General features: G+C 42.6%; 1 protein-coding gene across 10 annotated transcripts in view; it reads right to left on the reverse strand.

The window, feature by feature from the left end:
- The window catches only part of ANO4 (anoctamin 4), a 207,152-nt gene that overhangs the window by 120,519 nt on the left and 62,563 nt on the right, over positions 1–24,070 (reverse strand). For 8 of the 10 annotated variants that reach the window (XM_033953170.1, XM_033953167.1, XM_033953168.1 and 5 more), the window contains one exon: positions 18,018–18,215. The exons of the other annotated variants lie outside the window; for them this stretch is intronic. In XM_033953170.1, coding sequence (XP_033809061.1) covers positions 18,018–18,215 — 198 coding nt within the window. The remainder of the gene's footprint in view (positions 1–18,017; positions 18,216–24,070) is intronic. 10 annotated transcript variants of the gene reach the window in all.

A 24,070-nucleotide genomic window follows, 5' to 3' on the forward strand; every position in this document is an offset into this window, starting at 1 on the left:
GCACCGGACATCCTGTATTCATGAAATATTCTGCGTTTGTTTTATTGTAATCCACCTAGGTTGTAGGCGGAAAAGACATTTTTAAAATAAATAAATTATGCTACATTTGTCAGGAAATGTTATGTAGGATGTAATTTTCAGGGATGATGGGAAATGTAGTTTAAAACACTGCAGAATATTGCCTGTTACTGATATACAAGGTTGGCCACAAAGATAAACAACCTCCAGTTCCCCTAGACACCATTTTGCTCAGGTTTTCAGCATGAATATGCATGAAATAGCTCTACACGCATGAGCTTCAATAATATGCAAATCTGTTTCATGCATATCCATCAGGGCTATCCCCCAAACCTAAGCAGTTGTTGCCCATGGTGACTGGAAATGTCAACTCCTACTTGGCAGTAACTAAAAAGTCATAAAAGGAAAGATTAAACTGTTGCAATTTCCATTTTCATGCCTATTCGTGTGAGAGTATTTTTGGACCTAACAAGCATATCAACTAAAATGCGGCATTTCAGCTGAACATTTATGTGGAATCGTATTGTGAAAGGTAAGAATTGAAAATAAGAAGAAAAAAATTGCTAAAGGATTTAAAGAAACCAATTGGTAAAACATGTAAAAAGCAATTCTAGGGCACCTACTTTTATGTGCCACTTCATTGTGCTTTTCAGGCTTGTCCAACCTGTATCTATCGGGAGCCGCAATTTATAATTTGTAACATTTGGAGGGCCAAACACACACCACCATATTTTGCAGCATGTTTCTTCAAAGAGTGACAAAATAAGACAATGCATCATCCCTCCCTAGCTTACGCACAGTCTCTCTCACTCATGAAACTCCCCACCAGTCTTCACCCAGTCTCATGTAATGCCCCATCAACCTTCCCCCAGTCTCTCATGCTCATGTAACCTCCACACCAGCCTTCACCCAGTCTCTTGCACTCATGTAACCTCCCCACCAGTCTTCACCCAGTCTCTCTCACTCATGAAACTCCCCACCAGCCTTCACCCAGTCTCTCTCACTCATGAAACTCCCCACCAGCCTTCACCCAGTCTCTTTCACTCATGAAACTCCCCACCAGTCTTCACCCAGTCTCTTTCACTCATGAAACTCCCCACCAGTCTTCACCCAGTCTCTTTCACTCATGAAACTCCCCACCAGCCTTCACCCAGTCTCTTTCACTCATGAAACTCCCCACCAGCCTTCACCTAGTCTCTTTCACTCATGAAACTCCCCACCAGCCTTCACCCAGTCTCTTGCACTCATGTAACCTCCCCACCAGTCTTCACCCAGTCTCTTTCACTCATGAAACTCCCCACCAGTCTTCACCCAGTCTCATGTAATGCCCCATCAACCTTCCCCCAGTCTCTCACGCTCATGTAACCTCCACACCAGCCTTCACCCAGTCTCTCGCACTCATGTAAACATCCCCCTTCTTTCAAATACACTTCCCCCTCCGTATTCGCAGGGGTTAGGGGCAGAGCCGGCCCGCCAATATGGAAAAACCGTGAATAATATTCAGGCCAGTTCTGCCCTTATCCCCCGCTTCCCCCGGCTATTTTTAGCCCTCTAAGCCCCCCTCCTTAAGCCTTACCTGGTGGTCTAGCAGCGTCTTCTACTTGTTGTTCACGCCAGCATCGGCTCCCTTCTGATGTCACATCCTAGTCACGGGACCAGGACATAAAGTCAGAAGGGAGCCAAATCCAGCACAAACAGCGGGTGGAAGATGATGCTTACACCAACAAATATTTCAAGAGGTATGCGGGGGGGGGGGGGGCGAGTGGGTGCTCAAGCACAGGAAAGAGTTGGGGTGCCGAAGCAGTGAGGAAGAGTGTGGAGCAGGAAAGCAGTGGGAGGGTGCATGGCAAGATGACGCTGGGTGCCACTGCCCTGGATGTCAATCTCCCTCGTTAAACCACTGTAAATTATTGCACTCCTTTGATACTTGGATCTGGTTATGCGTCAGCACTGGAAGATGAGCTCATGAGTTACAAAAGCATGCGTTTGAGTTTCATTTTGATTTGTGTTACTTGACTTTTGCAAACACAGATTTCTGGGCAAGTCTCATCTATTGTTTTGCATGTAGATCTTCTTTAAGCAAGAGACTGTAAGGTCACCATTTGGCGCTATGCAGTGTCTGAACCTCTTGAACATGCCAATAGGATAGAGCACACTCAGAAGCTAGACTTGCAGAGACTTGACTTCAGAAGTGCAAACTACAGGGTTTTTGTTTCAAAGCAGTAAAATGTGCCATTACCAAAAGAACTAGGGAAAGATCAATTTTCAAGATTTACAGCTCCCAGGATGCTAGGGCCAAAAGCAGTGTCAGCATGACAAAATGTCCTATTTATTGTTTTGGCAACGTAACTATAGAAGCTGCTTTAGAAGGTTTGAGTTCTCTTTCCTTTGCCATCCATCCCTGATCATCTGCTCCTCTGTACTGAATTTGCATCTGGCAAGTTGTTGAATCCTTATACCATTTAGGATAAGAACATAAGAAGTTGCCTCTGCTGGGTCAGACCAGGGGTCCATCGCGCCCAGCAGTCCGCTCCCGTGGCGGCCCATCAGGTCCATGACCTGTAAGTGATCCTTTGTCTAAAACCCTTTAGTCCCTATTTTCCTTCTATCTATACTCTTCCATGATCCTATCTCTACCTCTGTCTATATTCCTCCAGCCCCGTATCCTTCAGGAACTTGTCCAATCCTTCTTTGAATCCCCTTAATGTACTCTGTCCTATCACACCCTCCGGAAGCGCATTCCAGGTGTCCACCACCCTCTGAGTGAAGAAAAATTTCCTAGCATTGGTTCTAAACCTGTCCCCTTTCAATTTCTCCGAGTGCCCCCTTGTTCTTGTAGTTCCCAATAGGCTGAAGAATCTGTCCCTTTCCACCTTCTCTATGCCCTTCATGATCTTGTAAGTTTCTATCATGTCTCCTCTGAGTCTTCGCTTCTCCAGGGTGAAGAGCCCCAGCCTTTCTATGTTCAAATCTATTTTTATTAAGCAATAGTAAACACAATAGTCATAACAACCATGGTATGCATTTTCAACAAACACCCGCGGAGGACTGGACTCTTATGCCCTCCCCGGACCCACCTCACCCCCACCCCACAGCAAAGAATCCCCAACCCCCCACCCTCCCTACCCCAACCCCCCACAGATACCGAAAACTCTTAGGCAGGGAACATCAAAAACACATGGAAGCACAGATTCAGAGGTGAAGTCTATTCAAAACACGACTACGACTCTCAGGAGTCAAAATGTTCAGATACGGAGTCCGAGTGTGAACAAAGTCTCTGCTCCGGCGTCGAGAAGAACAGGCCAAACGGGCCTCCCAACCCAGGAGTTCATGAAGGCGATTCCTCCAATACCAGAAAGAAGGTGGTTCAGAAGAAAGCCAGCAACACAGGATACATTTCTTCCCCAAAATAAAGCATTTACTAAGAAATAATTTTTCATAAGAAGTGTACATATGCAAGGAAGAGAAATGGGCAAACAGCATAGACTGCACTGAGACTGGCACAGGGGTCTGTAACAGGCCCTGTAAAAAGGAGGCCAGCTCAGTCCAGAATACCTGAATTCCCTCACAACTCCAAATACCATGAAAGTAAGTGTTCACCTCCAACGAACAGCGGGTGCATAATTGAGTATCAATCCATCCCATATGGTAAGCCTGACTCTGGGAAGCATAGGCCCTCAGAACAGTGCGAAAATGACATTCGCGTAATTCAGCACTATGTACCAAGCCTGCAGTGCGTCTCAGGGCTGTTAACAAAAATTTGTCCCCCAAGTCCCTACCCAAGTCCCGCTGCCAGGCCTCCCGAATTCCAGGGAAAACCCTCGGCGGGCAGAGAGCCAGGATCCGGCTATGCAAAACAGAGATAGAGATCCTGGAATCAGGATCTGCAGTCAAAAAAGTACAGATCCGGGTCCCAAAATCCCCTTGCAAAGAAGTCCCCTGGAAGGAAGCCACATAGTGACTGAGTTGACAATAAGCAAAAGGAAGTCCAATCTCAGGTACCCCCCTCCCCGCTAATTCAGCACAAGGTAAGAGAGACCCATCATCCCGCAGAACATGCCGCAACTGTTCCACCCCCCGAGCCCTCCAACGACCAAACACACAAGGTCCAACCCCCGGAGGGAAAGCTAAATTCCCCACCAACGGGAGAAGTGCACTAGTATGTGAGTCCTGATTCCACAACCGAAGGATTTGATGCCACACTGTCCACAAGGACCGAAACAAGATACTACGCCTACAGAGTCGTGGCAGTTTAGATAACGGGGCATGGAGGAGATACAATAGATGAAGAGGATAGAAATGATCCCGCTCCAAAGAGAGGTCCGTATAAAAAGAGGTACCCAACACCCAATCACTAATATGACGAAGCAAACAGGCCTGGTTATAAACCCTGAGATCGGGCACCCCCAAACCACCCCCGTAGGCAGGCCCCACCAACAAGGACCATTTCAATTTAGGTCTTCGTCCCCCCCCAACAAAACCGGATCAATAGGGAGGTGAGGGAACGAATATCCTTCTGCAACAAAGAAAGGGGAAGAGTCTGAAGAACGTAAAGCCATCTCGGGAAGACAACCATACGAAATAAATGAATTCGTCCCAACAAAGACAGCGGCAACGCCTGCCATTTGGCTAGCAACAGTTTAGTATCCGCAAGGAGTTTATCTAAGTTAAGACGATACAGTTGGGCCACATCCATAGTCAGCCAGATCCCCAGATATCTAAAAGAGGAGTCAGCCCAGCGCAACGGGAAATTATCCCCCGCCCCAGACTTTCTAGCTTCTCTGCGTATGAAAGATTTTCCATACCTTTTATCATTCTTGTCGCTCTTCTCTGAACCCTCTCAAGTATCTCCATGTCCTTTTTTAGGTACGGCGACCAATATTGGACACAGTACTCCAGATGTGGTTGCACCAGCGCGCTACAGCGTCATGCTGACTTCCTTCGTTCTGGCAGTAATACCCTTCTTAATGATACCCAACATTCTGTTTGCCCTCTTCGAGGCTGCTGCGCATTGTGCCGTTGACTTCATTGTTGTGTCCACCAGTACACCCAAGTCTCTTTCAAGGTTACTTCCCTCTAGTACTAATCCCCCCATTTGGTAGCTGAACATCGGGGGTTTTTTCCCTACATGCATGGCCTTGCATTTCCCTACATTGAAGTTCATCTGCCATTTATTCGCCCACTCCTCCAGTTTGTTCAGGTCCTTTTGTAGGTCCTCACATTCTTCCGCAGTTCTAACCCTGCTACAGAGTTTAGTGTCATCCGCAAATTTTATCACTTCACACTTTGTCCCCGTTTCCAGGTCATTAATAGATACATTGAACAGCATCGTTCCGAGGACCGACCCCTGCGGAACTCCACTCATGACCCTCCTCCAGTCCGAGTAGTGACCCTTCACTCCAACCCTCTGCCTGCCAACTAGTGTTTAACCCATCTGTATACGTCCCCTTCCACCCCGTGGTTCCACAGTTTCCTAAGTAGCCGCTCAAAGGCCTTTTGGAAGTCGAGGTAAATGATGTCTACAGGTTCCCCTTTGTCCAACTGGCTGTTTACACCCTCAAAGAAGTGCAGTAAATTTGTTTGGCACGATCTTCCTTTGCAAAAGCCATGCTGGCTCACTTTCATCAGCCCATTTTTTTCGATGTGCTCACAGATGCTGTCCTTTACCAGTGCTTCTACCATCTTGCCCGGAACTGATGTCAAACTTACCGGTCTGTATTTTCCTGGGTCTCCTCTCGACTCCTTTTTAAAGTTAGGTGTAACATTTGCTATCTTCCAGTCCTCCAGGATCTCGCCAGTTTTCAAGGATAGGTTGCAAACTCATTGGAGCATTTCCACTATCTCATTTCTTAGTTCTTTTAGTACTCTAGGGTGGATCCCGTCTGGGCCAAGTGATTTGTCGCTTTTCAATCTATCTATCTGTTGGAGGACATCCTCATGGCTCACCTCTATTGTCGTCAGTTTTTCTTCTTAGTCTCCATGGAAGATCTCATCAGGTTCTGGTACACTGGATGTGTCCTCGCTTGTGAAGACTGCTGAGAAGTACTTGTTTAACCTATCGGCTACCTCTTTTTCCTCCTTTATCACTCCCCTTCTGTCTCCATCGTCCAACGGTCCTACTTCCTCCCTCACCGGTTGCTTCCCTTTAACATATCTGGAGAACGACTTGAAATTTTTTGCCTCCCTGGCTAGCCTCTCTTCATATTCCCTTTTCACTCTCCTAACCACTCAATGACATTCTTTTTGGCATTTTCGTGTTCCTTCCAGTGTTCCCCTGTTTGGTCCTTCTTCCATTTCCAGAACGATTTTTTCTTGTCTCCTATCGCTTTCTTCACTTCATTGGTTATCCATGCTGGGCCTTTTGTTAGGTTTTTTTTGCACCCTTTTCTAAATCTGGGGATGTACATATGTTGTGCTTTTTGCACTGTGCCCTTGAATAGGGACCAGGCTTGCTCTACTGTTTCTGTTTTCCTTGAGCTGTTTCTGAGTTTTTTCCTTACCATTGCTCTCATAGCATCATAGTTCCCTTTCTTGAAATTGAACGTTGTCACTGTGGTTCTTTTCCCTTTTGCTATACCTACTTCAAATTTGTACCGGATCATGTTGTGATCACTGTTTCCTAGTGGTCCCACTACTTCCACTTCCTTTGCAGGTCCCCCTAGTCCATTCCCTCTCATTGGTTCCTTGACGAGCTGATCCATAAAGCAGTCCCTCACTGCGTCTAAGAATTCTGTTTCCTTCGCACAGTTTGAATTTCCAATACTCCAGTCTATCCCGGGGTAGTTAAAATCCCCCATTACCATCATGTTCCTGTTTTTGCCTTCCCACCTCAGTTCTGCTGCAAATTCTTTGTCGTTTGCTTCCGTTTGTCCAGGCGGACGATAGTACAGTCCCAATTTTATGTCAGAGCCAATTCTTCCTGGTAATTTAACCCATAATGACTCCAATCCTTCCGCTTTTGTTTCCATATCCACTCCAGATGAGGAAATGGTGTCTTTTATGTATAGTGCTATTCCTCCACCCTTCTTGTGAGTCCTGTCTCTTCTATAGAGTTTGTACCCTGGCAGTACTACGTCCCATTGGTTATCCTCATTCCACCATGTTTCCGTGATTCCTATGATGTCTAGGTCCTCTTTTTTGGCTGTGATTTCTAATTCTCCCATTTTGGTCTTTAGGCTCCATGACTGTCCACTTCTCTCAGGATTGAGTCTCCCACTACGACTGCAGATTTCCCCTTCTTCAGCTTCCTCACTGGTCTCAAGTCTGTATCCTCGGTGTGGTTCAGTACTTCTCTTTCAGGGTACTGGCCAGTCTTCGCCCCCTCCGATTGCTCGATGTTTCTATGTGGTCCTACATCCTTGGCGTCCATTTGTTCCTGTCTTCCATCTGTTGGTCCCTGTCCTCCATGTCGTGTGGACATAGCTTCCTTGCTCCAGTGCTGCTGATGATCCTTCTGTTCCACCTGCCGGTAGGCCTCCTCGATGAATCTCTCAAGCTCCTTTACTTGCTCCCCGATGTGGCTCTCTCATGGAGTCTTCAGCTGTCTTGAACGGTGCTTCCGAGATGTGGAGCCCCTCCAGCTCCTGAACTGTAGTTGACCAACTTCCTTCTTCAGGCTTTCCAGTTCCTGACACCGACTGCATACGTATGCCTGCCTCCCCGTGGGGAGGTAGTCATACATATGACACTCCGTGCAGTATACTGGGAAGCTCCTCCGGGTTCCTGCTGCAAGGTATCCCAACTATTCAGGCCCTTTCCAGAAATGCATGTTGGGTATGATGTACATTTTATTGCTGTCATCCACACTTGAGATTTTGATCCTTACTACATCGTCTGAGGTTCATCCTGGTATTGGTTTGTTTTCCCGAACTTGATTTGGGACTTCTTGACTTTTTTTTAGTGGAGTGGTTTTGATTTCCGTTTACTCTTTTTCTAAAGATAAATCCTACAGCACAGCTCTGGAAAATGTATACGGTTTAATCCCTTCTCCAAACCTCGTACAAAAAGCAACAGCTTACACAAGTGAACAAACAATAAACCTTACTGTATAAACAGATGAAGGCATGTTCTGGCCCCATATTCACGGGAGCAGGCTCAGCAAAAACTTTTTCCAGGTCAGCGACCCCTGTTTGCTTCACCTAATTTGCCTTTACTGCTGGGAAGAGCAGAGGTTGGACAGTCCAACACAGAAGGTGCAAGTGGATGAAGTCAGCACGCCAAAGGGGCATGTTCTGCCCCTTTGTACAGCCCTTCATATGCACTTCTGGGCCCAATTCTAAAAATGGCATCTAACTTGGTAGGTGCCAAAGAAAACAGTACTTACCACATGTCAATCAGTTAGGTACCGTTTGTAGAATCGCTCCATGTAGCGCCTAAATCAAATTAGGCACCAGTAGGCCTCATACTGTTAGGCACTGCTATCTTAGGCCAAGCTTTTCATGACCTATATACTGGTGCCTAACAGATGCTTGCCAGCTCCTAACTCAATCCACACCCAAACTGCACCCCTAACCATGCCTACTTTTTGGGTAGGTGCCTTGGTGTAGCTCTCAGCTGATCACGGCTCCGGAGCTGCCACCAGTTGGGCAGAGGGGGAGAATGGCGGCTGCAAGCTTGAAGGTTTATTTTATTTTTTTTTTTTTGGGGGGGGCAAAGCTGTTGTGTGTGTGTTGTGTGCTTGCACAACATGCACACAACAACTATCGACAGCCCCAGAGCTGCCAGAAAATTTTCATTGTTAAAGGGGGGGAGGGCATTTCTTTTGTGCATAACAATGACAGCTGATTAGAATACTAATGAGCTCCTTGTAATGCATTTGCATTGAATTCTCCTGTTACAAGGATCAGTGGCAGCCACAAGAACCCTTTTGACCATTGGGAGGAGAGCTTCCGTGTCAATAAGACTGCTTTAATGAATCTTACTGGCACAGAAAGCTTTTGAGCATCGGAGCCTCAGTCTTTTTTTACAATGATGGCCTGCACTGCAGACACATTGCTTGAATATTGGCCTCTTAGATAACTTCTGGGTCTATCTTCTACCACCTTCATCCTATAACTTCAATGATCACGGCCTAGGAATCTATGGAGGGTGGGTTCAGACAGGTACATGAAGGTAGGGCTTTTGGCTCAAGGGAGGAGCTTTTTGAGTTGTGTTCTTTGGTGAAGGGGCTAGGGGAATTGGAGGGATATGCAATTGGGAGGATTAATCGAAGTGGGTTGGGGATTGGAAAGTTCAATCAGGGAAAAGTCCTGCATGCCACGAGGGGATTGAATGGGAGGGAGTCAGGAGACCTTGCTACCGGACTGCCAATAGCACGTCTGTATTTAAAGCTTCTTCTTGAGGTGGCAGTAACTGCAGCCATGCTATTAGCAACTGTGACAACTCGCACCTACCAACGACTGTGCCTTTGCTCCAACCCTGTCAGACCCACTCATCATATTAGGCAGCTAGCATGGATTTTTATCATGTTGTGTTAATGTGTGCTAGAGGTTGGCGTGGGTCTATGCTAATATCTAATGCATGGTAGAACCTGCACTAGCAGCTTAATGTTGCATAGTAAAAGACCCTTTTAGTTTAAGAGCTCAGCTTTTTATAAAAAATAAATAAATAAATAAGGCCCAAAGGGTGTATTTCTATATGGAAGGTGGTAGATGCCTGCAACAGTTTCACAGCTAAGTTGGTTGAGACGAAGACCTATCTGAATTCATAAGAAAACATAAGAATTATCGCTGCTGGGTCAAACCAGTGGTCCATTGTGCCCAGCAGTCCGCTGCCGTAGTGGCCCTTAGGTCAAAGACTAAACTAAACTAAAGCTTAACTTTGTATACTGAGTCATCATTCTGAGAAGGCTCGACTCGGTTTACAGCAATTAAATAAACAGGGAATGATTTACAAATGATAAATAGAAGATAATAGCAAAATTTCAAAAGAATTAATTTTCAAAATGTTTGGCAAATAGAGCAGTTTTTAAAGATTTACGGAAAAATTGAAACGAACTGGAAGTCCTTAAAAAAAGGGGAGATCATTCCCGAGTTGAGAGAATTTAAAGACCAAAGATTGACTGAAGATCTTGACTCCTTTAATCCCTTTCTTAGAAGGAAGGGAGAATTTAAATTGTAGGATACCTCTTGCAAAGGAGAATCGGCAAACATTCGAAAATAAAGGAATAAGAGGATTAAAGATACCATGTAGAATTTTAACAGAAATACAAGTGCATTTAAATTGAATTCTAAAATAAACCAGGAGCCAATGAAGACTCTGAAGCAAAGGGGTCACATGGTCAAATTTACGTTTTCCAAAGATCAGCTTCGCAGCAGTATTCTGAATTAATTGTAATCTATAAAGGCAAATTTTTGTAATGCCGAGGTAGATAGCATTACAGTAATCAAGACAGGATAATATAATTGATTGAACTAAGATAGAAAAATGACGGTGATGAAAAAGATGTCCCTAACTGAGTCTAGCCTTACCTGCGTACATTCTGGTTCAGCAGGAACTTGTCTAACTTTGTCTTTAATCCTTGGAGGGTGTTTTCCCTTATAACAGAGGTAGGCAATTCTGGTCCTTGAGAGCCGGTCAGGTTTTCAGGATATCCACAATAAATTTTCATGAGATAGATTTGCATCTCAAGGAAGCAGGGCACGCAAATCGATCTCATACATATTCATTGTGGATATCCTGAAAACCTGACCTGGCTCCGGCTCTCGAGGACCGGAATTGCCTACCCCTGCCCTATAACAGCCTCCGGAAGAGTATTCCAGTTTTCTACCACTCTCTGGGTGAAGAACTTCCTTACGTTTGTACGGAATCTATCCCCTTTTAACTTTAGAGAGTGCATAGAGGATTTCTGAAGGAAAGGTAGGGATCATAAATCTTAGTAACTGGGTTGACAGGACAAACTGGATAAGCCGCATGGTCTTTTATCTGCCATCTTTCTCTCTGCTTCAGTGTAAAAGCGTTTTGAGGTGCAAATGTACGAGGAAAAAAGCCTCATGTAGCCTGTCATGAAAACCTTGTACATAAATTATTTACTTAGATGAGAACGATATGTCTGCAGCAGCTAAAGTTTTACTTGCAGTGCAATCTAAACTGCCCTAAGGTCTGAGGGCTAGTGTAGAATTATTGCAGGCTCTCAGCAGTACTTTTGAGTTGAGCCAAATGACGACGCAGTTTAACAGCAAATTAAATATAAAATATCTACCTTGCTAGTTTGTGAAGAACTATAGCTTGCTGCGTTCCTTGGTCAGATGTAAGAAAGTGGCGACAGTTCTGTTCAAGGGCACCATCAGTTATAAAGGGAGGGAGGGGGAGGAGTGTGGCCTGGTGGTTAGAGCTGCTGCCTCGGCCCCCTGCGGTTGCGAGTTCAATCCTAGCCTGTGACTCTGGGCAAGTCACCCGGCCCTCCATTGCTCCAGGTAGCAAAACTAGATTGTGAGCCTGTCAGGACAGATAGGGAAAACATCCAAGAATGCCTGATAACTATTTAACATATTGTAAACCACTTTGGGTGAATCTCTTCATGAAAAAAAAAGGCAATAAATAAAAAAAATATCCTTTAAAAAAAAAAAAATCTAGTTTCAGCACTAGTCAGGGGGATGAAGGTGCAATTTTGCCGACTAGTGTGGCACAGTGGTGTATCAATGGTGACGTGCCACAGAAGGGTCAGTTCCAGAACAGTGCCTACATTTTCCTCTCAGTATCTGAAGCAAAGAGAGACACCTGCAATGGTTCTTAAATAACTCAGTCAAAAATCAGAATAAATGGGGAGAAAAATCCCAAAAAGGTATCAAAAACGGAAGTAAAAAAAACTCAATATAACTTCAAAAAGAACTTCCCATAATCAATCAAAAGCTTTACATATGATAGGACTGTGCTCAGGGACCTGGAGGGGCAAACGGAGGTCAAACCCCCAACCACCTCACCACCCAATCGTTGGGTGATCCTCCACACTTTTTAAGCTTATGCGATTTCTCAATGTGAACTGCTGTGTGATTCTTAGGGCCTGTTTTACAAAGCCACGTTAGCGGCTGCTGCATGGTAACGGCCCTGAAGCCCATAGAGATTTAAAGGGCTTCGGGGCTGTTGCCACACAGCTTCATAAAACAGGCCTTTGGTCTCTAAACAATTCTTGAAAACAGAAGGAGGTGAAGTCTAATCAGGTGCCCATAAAAAAAAAAAAAAATTCCTGCTGATTTATATTTAGAAATATATTACTATTAACACTTTTACTATTAAAGTTCACGAGTATATTTTTTGTATTTTCAGAAATCTGACCCTTTCATGCTGGCTAATAATTCTTTTGTCACTTGTGTTTGTGCCATTATTCTTGACAAGTCAACGCAGTGGTATTAACACGGCTTCAATTTCAGTTCACATATAAGCCCAACTTCCATAGCTTTGATAATAATAATAACTTTATTCTTCTATACCGCCACAATCTTGTGACTTCTAGGCAGTTTACATTCAAGAGAGCTGGACAGTCAGGGATTTACAATATGTAGAAAGAGTACAGAGACTTTAAGAAAGCGAAATTACAAAATATACTGTTTGCTAACAATTTCAGAGAGGACCTGTAAAGAAAGGTCGCGAATTTCAAAAACAGCGAAAATTACAAATACTGTATATAGTTTGTTTAGAGATTCAGAGGGGACATATTAGAAGAAAGGTCCTGAAATTACAAATAGTGTTCGATTAGGATTTCAGAGGGCATATTGGGAAGTGAAAAGAACAGAGTGTTTGGTGAGATTCTGTTTAGGTGATATATCTGTCGAATAAGGTGGTTTTTATGAGTTTTCTAAAAGCATTGTAGGTCAGTTCAGCTTTATTAATGTAACTGTCTAGCCAATGTTGTTGTTTGTTTGCTTGGTGCATGAAGGTTCTGTCCAAAAAGGTTTTGTATTTACAATTGGTAATGCTTGGCTATGCAAAAAGATAGCTGTTTCTGGTTTGTCTTATTGGGCTGTAGAATACAAAGTGTGGTAGCAAGTACATAGGAGCTGGTCCCCAAACTAGCTTGAAACATATGCAGGAGAACTTGAATATTATTCGTGCCTTGACTGACAGCCAGTGCAGTAGTTTGTAGTAGGGGGTGACATGGTCATTCTTTTTTAATCCATATATCGAGCGGACCGCTGTGTTCTGAATGATTCTAAGTTTCCAATAGTCCAGAGTAGAAAGCACTAGTGATTGCACTAGTAATCTAAACGATAATGGGTCAAAGTATTTTTTGATGGTCTTTAATTTCCATAATATCAGGAAACATTTTTTTGCCACTATATTCGTGTGTTCAACCATTGTCAAGTATGAATAATGTATTTTGAGGTTTCGTTTGTTATGCTGTTCACTGGGATTAAAATGGAAATGTCATCTGCATATATGTAGTAGTTCAGGTTTAGATTTTGCAGTAAGTGCCCTAGGGATGATGTGTAAATGTTGAATAGTGTAGGTGAAAGTGGTGAACCCTGTGGTACTCCTGAGGGGTTTCTCCAGGAGTTTGAATATGTCCCATCACTACCCACTCGGTATGATCTCTTTGTTAGGAAGCCTTGTATCCAGTTCCTAGGTTTTCCCATGATTCCTATTGCATCTAGGCAGTGTATCATTATTTTGTGATCAACTAGATCGAACGCACTGCTGAAGTCTAGCTGTAGGATTAGAGCACTTGTTCCTTTGCTGAATAAGCCGTATAGGTGATTTAGGATCGAGGCTAGGACTTTCTCAGTGCTAAAGCCTTTCCTGAATCCTGATTGGTGTTCATTTAGAATGTTGAATTTGTCAAGATATTTCACTAGCTCCACGTTGACCAATCCTTCAAGTATCTTGGTAAATATGGGGATGCTTGCTATGGGTCTATAGTTGATTTTCAAGACTAGAGAGATTTTTTGATCTTTAGGGATGGGTGTGATTAGTATATGACCCATTTCCTCGTGAAATGTTCCTTCCGTGAGAGTGGTTGTTATCCAATTGAATAGGTCCTTTTTAAAATCTAGTATGGCTGTTTTCAAAGTCTTGGAGGGACATACGTCTAAGAGGCAGTTTGATTTAGTATATTTATTGAACAGGGTGAGGAATTGGTGCCAATTAGGAGGTTCAAAATGGTTCCAGATCATGTCTACTCTGGGTTCTTTTTCGTGGGGTCTGAGTTTAATAATATGAGGGATATATTAGAAGTAAAGGATCTTCAGATTGCCCAACAGGTTGCATAACCTGATTGAGCTGCTACCTGTAGTAAGAGCAGATAACATAGCTGGTTTTAAGAAAGGTTTGGACAAGTTCCTGGAGGAAAAGTCCATAGTCTGTTATCGAGAAAGACATGGGGAAGCCACTGCTTGCCCTTTATTGGGTTTTGGACAGGTACTAGTGACCTGGATTGGCCACCATGAGAATGGGCTACTAGGCTTGATGGACCATTGGTTTGACCCATTAAGGCTATTCTTATGTTCTTATTCTTTACTTCTAGTTGGGCTGATATATGAACTGAAATTGTAGCTGTGTTAATAATTCTTCTGAGCATTTATTTGTTTTTTTTTCTGTTTCCTGAAGCAGTAATTGAAACGTGACACATCAGAACCATTAAATAGATAAGTGTTCCTTCTGTTTTCTTTTTTTTTTAATATTCTTTATTCATTTTCAAGATTACATTAAATGTTAAAATATATTCAATCACATAAACAATAAATACATCACTTAGAAATAATCATTGACACATCTCACAAATTCTTATCTCCATCCCTATCCCAACCCTCCCTCCCATATATTCCATTATCATATAAAACATGTAATAATAAAATCCCCCCCTCCCAGTTGTTTAGAGACTAAGAATCGCACAGCAGTTCACATTGAGAAATCGCATAAGCTAAAAAGTGTGGAGGATCATACAACGATTGGGTGGGGAGGTGGTTGGGGATTTGACCTCCATTTGTCCCTCCAGGTCTCTGAGCACAATCCTATCATATGTAAAGCTTTTGATTGATATATATAAAAAAAAAGTATATATCTGATGGTTCTTAAATGTGAACAAGCTCTTTTCTAGAAACATATGGCAGGGACCCTAGGGTTATCAGACATCCAAGAAAACTTGGACATGACCATTCCTAATGAGCCATTTCCCTAAATCTCATCAGTAATTCTAGGTTCTGTGTTTCATGCCCTTCTAGGTACTTTCTGCTGCCCTATCAGTGAAAGTAGATCTCTAGAATAGAAGCTTTCTAACCAATCACATTAAATATTGAAATGCAAGTGACTATGGCAGCATCTGTGTGCTCTCCCTTTCCTAAGACTGCTCGTAGACCAGCCTATTTATTCCTCTCTCATACCTTTTTTTTTTAATAAATCTTTATTGATTTTCCATAGCTTAACAAAAAGTGCAATACAATATTCATCAGTAATAACAACAATTAAGCACTTAAATTCAATCTGTAGCAATGCAATAATATAACCCCCCCCCACCCAACCAACATTTTTACATCAAGGAATCACACTAAAGATATATCCCTCCCCTCCCTCCCCCCCTGGATGTGTCTAAATTATATCATCAATAAGAAGGATAAAGAGAACTATAGCAATGTTACAAAAGACGTCAATGGACCCCAAACCAGGGCTGTGGAGTCGGAGTCGAGGAGTCGGAGGAAATTTCAGGTACCTGGAGTCGGAGTCGGAGTCAGAAGTACAAAAAACTGAGGAATCTAAGTCAGAACATTTATCTACCGACTCTATTTTTGAACTTGACATACCAATCACGAGCGATTCTTTCAGCTATAGCACCCACTATATACACAGCACAAATGTTGCTAGCAGCTTCTGCGGCCTTAGAACCTTGATTAAAAGCAAAAAGAAGGTGGTGTCGAAAATGCTCATTTCTCTCAACTTGACATTCCATTTTAACGATCTGAAAATTAACCAGTGCTGTGGAGTCGGAGTCGAGGAGTCGGAGTCAAATCTAATAAATCTAATCCCTACTCTAAAACATATATTATATTTTATCTTATCTTAAGCTATTCAATGTAATTTTTAAATTATTAAATTATTGAATCCAACTCAAATAATTTAAGCTTTAAATGGAGAAATATACAAATATACAATTAATTTCCTCAAAAATGTCCTCAGATCTGATTAAATAGAATACTAAAGATTACACTGAATAACTTAAGATAAGATAAAATATAATATATGTTTTAGAGTAGGGATTAGATTTATTAGATTTGATTAATTATAGCTGATGCAGTCTGAGTATATGTGAATTAAGTTTCACCAGTATATTTGTAAATGTATGTCTTTAAAATTGTGATTTGTAAAAATGTTTTTTGTATTATGCAGAGCGCCTACTGTGAACCCTTGAGAAAGCTCTTTATGGGCGAAACGGGTCCCGTCGGGGCATGCTAGTAACTCTGCATGATTAAAGGACAATAAATGATTGAACCATTAGATGCCATTTGCTCGTCTTACTTTTGAAATGATTAGAAGATGATGATACACAGCAAGTATTTAAGACATACTATATATTGGATTAGATCATTGGGGCAAACCTCATTTTTGAGATTTTGCCACACTATCAACAAGATTTTCTCTTCATATTAAGTGAGGTGAAGTTTTTGTTTTGCAAAGGTTTGATTAACCTCACTTTCATCTTCGTATCACATTGAGATTAAGGGAATTTCCCAAAGTAGAAACTAGATTCCAAAGCGAATCTAGAGTGACTTCTGAGGGTTTAACAGGAGCAAAAGAAGTTATGGGTGCAATGCAAGATTGCTCAATTGAACTGTTTACCTCCCCAGTGCCTTGTTCCTCCTTAGCTGAGGTTGTCCTGGTCGCTGGTTCTTCCAAAAGGAAAGAATCCTTTAGGGTTGTTCCCTGTAGCGAGCCCTCCGATACACTGGCCTCTCGAGAAGATAACACTGCCTCATCGGACATACTTTCTTCTCGCGGAGAGCTGGCTCCCAGCGGCAACGGCTGAAGGGGAGGCGTCCTGACGTCGGGGCTCAGTGTGACATCTAGCCCAGGGGTATCCGCCGAAGCACTCCTCTCTGCCGATGCTCCCAACGGGCGATTCCCCGAACAATCCTGCTCACTTTGAAGGCGCCTGAAGATGTCTAACTGTAAGAACCGTAGGTCCCGAGCGCTGGGAGGCACCACCAACACTCTTGCCTCTTCTTTTCGGCATTCTTCGATGTGGTAAAGGAGACACTCTCAACTTGAGTTGCCGCTATCTGGCTATCTGGCTATCTTGGCTGCCGCTATCTGATTGCTGACAGGACGCAATTAATAATTAATTGCGTCCTGTCAGCAATCAGATAGCGGCAGCCATCTTGGATCCTGCTTTCTATTTCAATAGCAAGCGTCACCTATTGAATTCTGATTGGACGTTCTTTTGAAAATGCCCTTCTTTGTCTAACAAATCTTTTGAGCTGACCTCAGTGGCTTTGCTGGCTGATAACATCCCTAAAGCAGCGGCAATACCAGTTGCAACTTGATTATTCAAAACCTTAAAAACAAGCAACAAGATCTTATTTTGAATTCTCCACTTAATAGGGAGCCAGTGTAATTGAAACAACTTAGAAGAGATATGATCGGCTCTTGATTTACCACAAATGATTCAAACCTCTGCATTCTGTGCCATTTGCAAAGTTTTTTGCAACCTTTGTGGCATCCCTGGAAGCAGCCTATTATAGTAGTCGAAATGTGGGACAATCAGGCTTTCGTCTAACTAATCTCAGTTTATAGAATGCCACTTGAATCATTGTAAATAAAAGATTTGCCCTTCTCTCAGTTGCATATTGATTTCGGGCCTCTGGCAGAATAAGACCCTGCTACATGGCTGAACAGCCATATAATCCAGCCCTTACTGAACAGAATGATATAGAATGCTTTGATCAATGATACTTATTGTTCACTATTTCTGATCACATGCATTTTTAATGACCAACAAATACATAAAAATTAGAATTGCCCATAACATTTATCTGTGAATAATCTTGATGCTTGCTGTTAGTTTGTTTTGCTACCTTGGTGATGGATTTTTCTTTTTGCGTTACATGGTATTGATCCAGAAGAGGTGGCCTCCATTCTTATTGGTCTTCTGGCTGTTGGAAGTGAAGAATGCCTGACCACAGGCTGGCTCTGGGAGATGGACTGGCCTGCCACACTTCTCCTCTGATAAACAGGCACGTGCTTTTCAGCCCCATGAATAGAGGTATTTACACCTGATAGAAATAAAAAAAAAGATACCTTGCTAAGAAATAAGACCACCTGCTCCTTTTACTAAGGTGCACTAATGATTAGTGTGCATTAAATACGAAAACGTCCATGGATCAAAGAAAAAGAGAAACGAGAAACACCACACATGCACTAGAACAGGGCTGTCCAATTCCGGGCCTCAAGACCTACTGGCAGGCCAGGTTTTCAAGATATCCACAATGAATATGCATGAAAGAGATTTGCCTGCACTGCCTTCTTGGTATGCAAATCTCTCTCATGCATATTCATTGTGGATATCCTGAAAACCTGGTCTGCCAGTAGATCTCGAGGACTGGAAATGGGCAGCTCTGCACTAGAATAATGACCATATTAATGGCTAACGGAAGGTCTTGCAAACCTTTCTTCCTTCTAAACTAGGAATTCTCAACCTAATCCTCAGGACACACCATTGCCTTACTATTCAAAATGAATAAACATAATATAGATTTTCATGCAATGAAGGCAGTACATGCAAATTGGGTGGACAAGTCACCTAAACTACTGTTGCAACTTAGCCTGCACTAATGGAATTAATGTGTGCTAAAAATAGATTAGGTTTTTACTTTGCTAATATCCTTTCTAGTAGATAGGTGTGTCATTCTGGATGATAGGGTATTCTCCCCATGCTTACAAGCCATGCAGAAGGAACCCACTCCAGGTTTTTGATTCCTCCTCCTTTTCTAAAGGGCTCTGCTGCCCCCTTCAGTTTGTACTGTGCTGTCTACATTTACTGGACAGTCTCACCATAGATTTTACTGAAACTTCCTCAGGTTTTGAATTGGAGAAAACAAGGACTCCTCTGAATGGCCAAGCACTGTTGAACTCACTCAGAGTTATATTGGCAATTGTATAAAGCTCCTATTCAGTTAACCCTTACTTCTGTAATCTTAGTGTTATCAGCCAGACTCTGTAGTTTTGTGAACAACTTTCTTTAATAACTTGAAGTAAAGAATAAACACAATTTCAAGATCTCAATACAGTCCAACAATGTACAAAATCTTCTTACTCTACTAGCACATCCTATTCAAAGAAGCTGGAAGTGTGTCCACACAGCTTGTGGGAAATAACACTGTGTTCCAGACTTGATTTGTAAATCAGTCGGACCTGCCCGAAACGGAAATGGATTGTTCCGATTCGGGCAGGTTAGTGAATCTAGGCCTTAGATATTGAACCTAAGCTGTATTAAATTAGCAGAAATAAAGGGTGAAAACCTGATGAGAGGACAATGTAAGACCCAAGTTCATATAAAAATGGCAACTGTTCTCTCTCACACTGAAGAAGAAGGGTGGACTTAAGTTCTGTGGTTGCAGCTTTCTGGGGATTTAAGTCCACAGAGCACACTTTACTTACACATCTTAGCATAAACACTCATATAATTGATTTATACAACAACTGAGAAAATGCCCAAATAAAATGAGGGCAGAACATGTACCAAAGCAGGTTAACAACCCTATATAGGAAAATATAAGAATGAAGGATACATGGAGATTCCCTGAAATACAGTGCTGCTCTGCTCTGAAAATTTAACATATTCACTCAATCCTCAGCTGGCTCCTCCTTCATGCTTTATGAATGTTATATGCACAGACTGTTATCGTCATTGGACCTTATATATATTTTATTTTTATTTTTTACTTTTATATGAATAAAAGAGGTACGGTAATTGCGGAATCCACCGTTCTAGGATTTAAGAGTAAGTTAGATGTACGTCTCCTTATGAGTGGCATAAAGTACAAGGGTAAGCTAGATGCACTTCTCTTTATGAGAAGCTTAGAGTGATATGGGGACTAAAACTATGCCAGGGTACACCTGGTGGGGCCTCCGCGTATGCGGATCGCCGGACTTGAAGGACCTAGGGTCTGTTCCGGAGATGGCACTTCTTATGTTCTTATTTAATCACTTATCTTAATGAGTGCTGTTAACTGCCTCTCCCGACACGATAACAGTTCAATCAACCTTCATCAGAGTTGAGGTTTTCTGTTTATTACAGTGCTACTTTGTCATTCACAATTCATATCAGCCTTCTCAGTACCACAGCAGTTAAGTCTCGACCCTGATGAAGGTTGATTGAAATGTGATCATTAAGAAAGAACTGGCGAAGCTTGAAGAATGATCTGAAATTTGGCAGCTAAAATTTAATGCTAAGAAATGCAAAGTCATGCATTTGGGATGCAAAAACCAGAGGGAACGGTACAGTTTAGGGGGTGAAGAACTTATGTACACGATGGAAGAGCGGGTCTTGGGTGTGATTGTATGTAATGATCTTAAGGTGGCCAAACAGGTTGAAAAGGTGACAGTGAAAGCTAGAAGGATACTAGATTGCACAGGGAGAGGTATGGCCAGTAGGAAAAATTAGGTATTGATGGCTCCGTATAAGACTCTGGTAAGACCTCATTTAGAATATTGTGTACAATTCTGGAGGCCTCACCTTCAAAAAGATATAAAAAGGATGGAGTCGGTCCATAGAAAGGATACTAAAATGGTGTGTGGTCTTCGTGATAAGGTGTATGGCAGGGGTGTCCAAGCTTTTAGCTTCCCTGGGGCGCATTGGCCGAAAATGTTTCTGGGGCCGCACAAATGCGCAAACGCTGCAGCAAGACAGAGGAGGGAGCCGGCAAGACGGTAAACACCCAGGGGCAGCAGAGGAAAACACTGCATCGCCCTCGACCGGGGCCGCACAAAATACTTCACGGGGCCGCAGGTTGGACACCCCTGGGAAAGACTTAAAGCTCTCAGTCTATATACTTTGGAGGAAAAGCAGGAGAGGGGAGATATGATAGAGTTTAAATACCTATGTAATATAAATGTGAATGAGTCGAGTCTCATTTGAAAGGAAACTCTGCAATGAGAGGGCATAGGATGAAGTTAAGAGATGATAGGCTCCAGAGTAATCTGAGGAAATACTTTTTTACAGAAAGGGTGGTAGATGCGTGGAAGTGTCTCCTGGAAGAGGCATGTGAAGGGGATCTCCAGTCTGCTTCTTCTCCAAAAAAATACAAAACAAAACAAAAAAACCACCACTGAAAATAATAAAAAATATACAGAGCCGAAAGACTCCTTCCTGCTCATATGCAGAAGGAAAAACTGAAGGGGGCAGCAGAACCCTCTGGTCAAGGGGGAAGAGTCGAAAACCTGGAGTATATTCATTCTGCATGTCTTGCGAGCATGGGAAGAATACCCTATCGTCCAGAATGACACACCAATTGCACTAGAAATGTTAATAAACTCATTTTATATTTTTGGTCTTCTTAGCATTTAATGCCTGCTAAGCTTTAATTAAAGGGCCCCTTAGATTTTAAGCCTTCTGAGGACAGGAGAATATCTACTGAATGTAACTCACCTCGAGCTATCACTAGAGAAATGTAACCTAGATAATAAAAAAATAATATATATATTTGGGGGTAGAGCACCCCTGACCCAAGGCCTTTTTGGAGATAGCGGGTTATCAATAAAGTCAGCAGTTAAATACATCTTGGGGCAGACTGAGGATTTATAATGAAAGTATAAATGTGATCACCAGAGAGTAAAGTGGTGGCAACAGGGCATTATACAGTCATCTAGGCCAGTAGTTCTCAAACCTATCCTGGGGGACCACCAGTCAGTCAGGTTTTCAGGAAAACCATAACAAAATTGAATGAGAATGATTTGCATCCCTATTACCTCCGTTATATACAAATCTCTCTCCTGCATATTCAGTTAGCTGGTGGACCCAAGGATAGGGTTACCAGATGGCTGGGAAAACCCAGACTGTCTGGGGTCCTGGATGGACTTTCCAAAACCCAGCAGTTTGTCCGGTTTTAGGAAAACCCCAATGAGCTTCGGCATCGGAGCATGCATGGATGATGTCACACATATCCGCGCATGCTCCAGGCCCTCCAGACACAGCCGGAGCTTGTCGGGGCAGAAGAGAGGAGGTTTGTTGGGGATGGGGCCGGCGGCTGAACTGGGCAGGGCGGGTCCATGTGTCTGGATTTTTGCAGCCTGAAAAATGGTAACCCTACCCAAGGACAGGTTTGAGAACCGCTGATAAAGGCATTTGAACACTCCATGGAATTTGTTTTGAATTGTTTACACATCTATAGCAGACCATGCATCATTTTGTAGCTCCTTTCTAGACTACTTCTAAGTTGTCTGTATCCTTTTAGAAATGCAGCCTCCAGAACTGGTCACAATATACCTGGTAGGTCTTACCAATACAAAAGAGCTAATTCTGGGCTGCTTTTACTAAGTGGTGCAAAAGATTTTTAGCGTGAGCCGGCGAGGTAAATATTCTGATGCTCACCAGGTATTCCATAAGCATTGGAACATTTACCTCTAGCACCATTTAGTGAAACCCAGCATCTATTTGGTACCCCACCCCCTCCCTTTGGCAATCTGCATCTAGAGGCTACAATCCTTTTGCTTCTGCCCATGTCTGGTGAAGCCACCTGTGGAGGACTGGGCTAGGCGTAGGGCAGGGGCAGGAGTGCTAGCATGAGGAGTTCAGCAATCTTAGACCAAATGGTCAAAAACAGTAAGAAAGCCCAGGTTATGTTGAAAGGCAGACTCTGGTCTGCAGCAGAATTCCATCGGGAATGTCAAAATTTCACCTGGTGACTGTAGCCCTTAAGATCATCACATACAATCGCACCCAAATCTTACTCTTCCGTAATGCACATAAGTTCTTCACCCCCTAAACTGTACCATTCCCTCGGGTTTTTGCAGCCCAAATGCATGATCTTGCATTTCTTAGCATGAAATTTTAGCTGCCAAATTTCAGACCATTCTTAAAGCTTCACCAGGTCTTTCTTCACACCTTCTGGCATATCTCCTCTATTGCAGATTTTGGTATCATCCACAAAGAGGCAAATCTTACCCAACAACCTTTCAGAAATATCATTTATAAAAATGTTAAAAAGAACAGATCCAAGAACAGAACTTTGAGGCACACCACTGGTAACATCCCTTTACTCAAAGTGATCTCTAATCTAATCTTTGGTTTATAGACCGGGTCATCTCCCAGTGGGGCTCGACTCGGTACACATGTAATTAAGACTAGAGTACATAGCAGAAAACATAGGAGAAGGAAATACTAATTAAAAACTAAAGTACATAAGAAAAAGAACTATAATATTATCATTTTGTTGAGACTGTCGTTAAACCATTTAAAAATTGCGAGAACAACAAAGTTTTCAGGGATTTAGCCTAATGGAGTCAGGAAGTTCATTCCAGATCTCTACAAACTTGAAAACAAAAGATCGACTGAGCTTTCCAGCAGATTTAATTCCCTTAAAAGGAAGGGAAGGCTAACATATCTTTGTGTGTTTCTCAAATGACAACGTCTAAGGCTATTTCAACATAAGGGGACAAAAGAATCAAATATTCCATAGAGAAGCTTGAAGATTATACATGCGTATTTAAACTGGGAGCCAGTGAAGCTTTATCAATAAAGGGGAAATATGATCATACTTTTATTTCCCAAAAATGAGCTGAGTTGCGGTATTCTGTATTAACTGAAGTCGTTTTACACTGCTCTGCTTAATGCCCAGATAAACTGAGTTACAATAATCTAGCTGAGAACGCCCAGTGAATTGTACCAACACTGAGAAATGTTCTTGATGGAATAGTGATCTGACCTTCCTCAACATGCACTTTTTTGTCAAGAAATTTATCTGTTCATGAAATGTAAGTGATGAGTCCAAGATGACACCCAGGAATCTAAATTAAAAATCTATATCTAGTGAATTCCTGTTTTCAATGTGACAGAGGAAGGGAGGTTTTCTAATCTTGGCCTAACCCAAAGCAATTTGGTTTTGGCAGCGTTCAGTTTCATTTGAATAGA

Source organism: Geotrypetes seraphini, chromosome 7 (genome assembly GCF_902459505.1).
Source record: "Geotrypetes seraphini chromosome 7, aGeoSer1.1, whole genome shotgun sequence".
In the NCBI taxonomy this organism is placed as follows: Eukaryota; Metazoa; Chordata; class Amphibia; order Gymnophiona; family Dermophiidae; genus Geotrypetes; species Geotrypetes seraphini.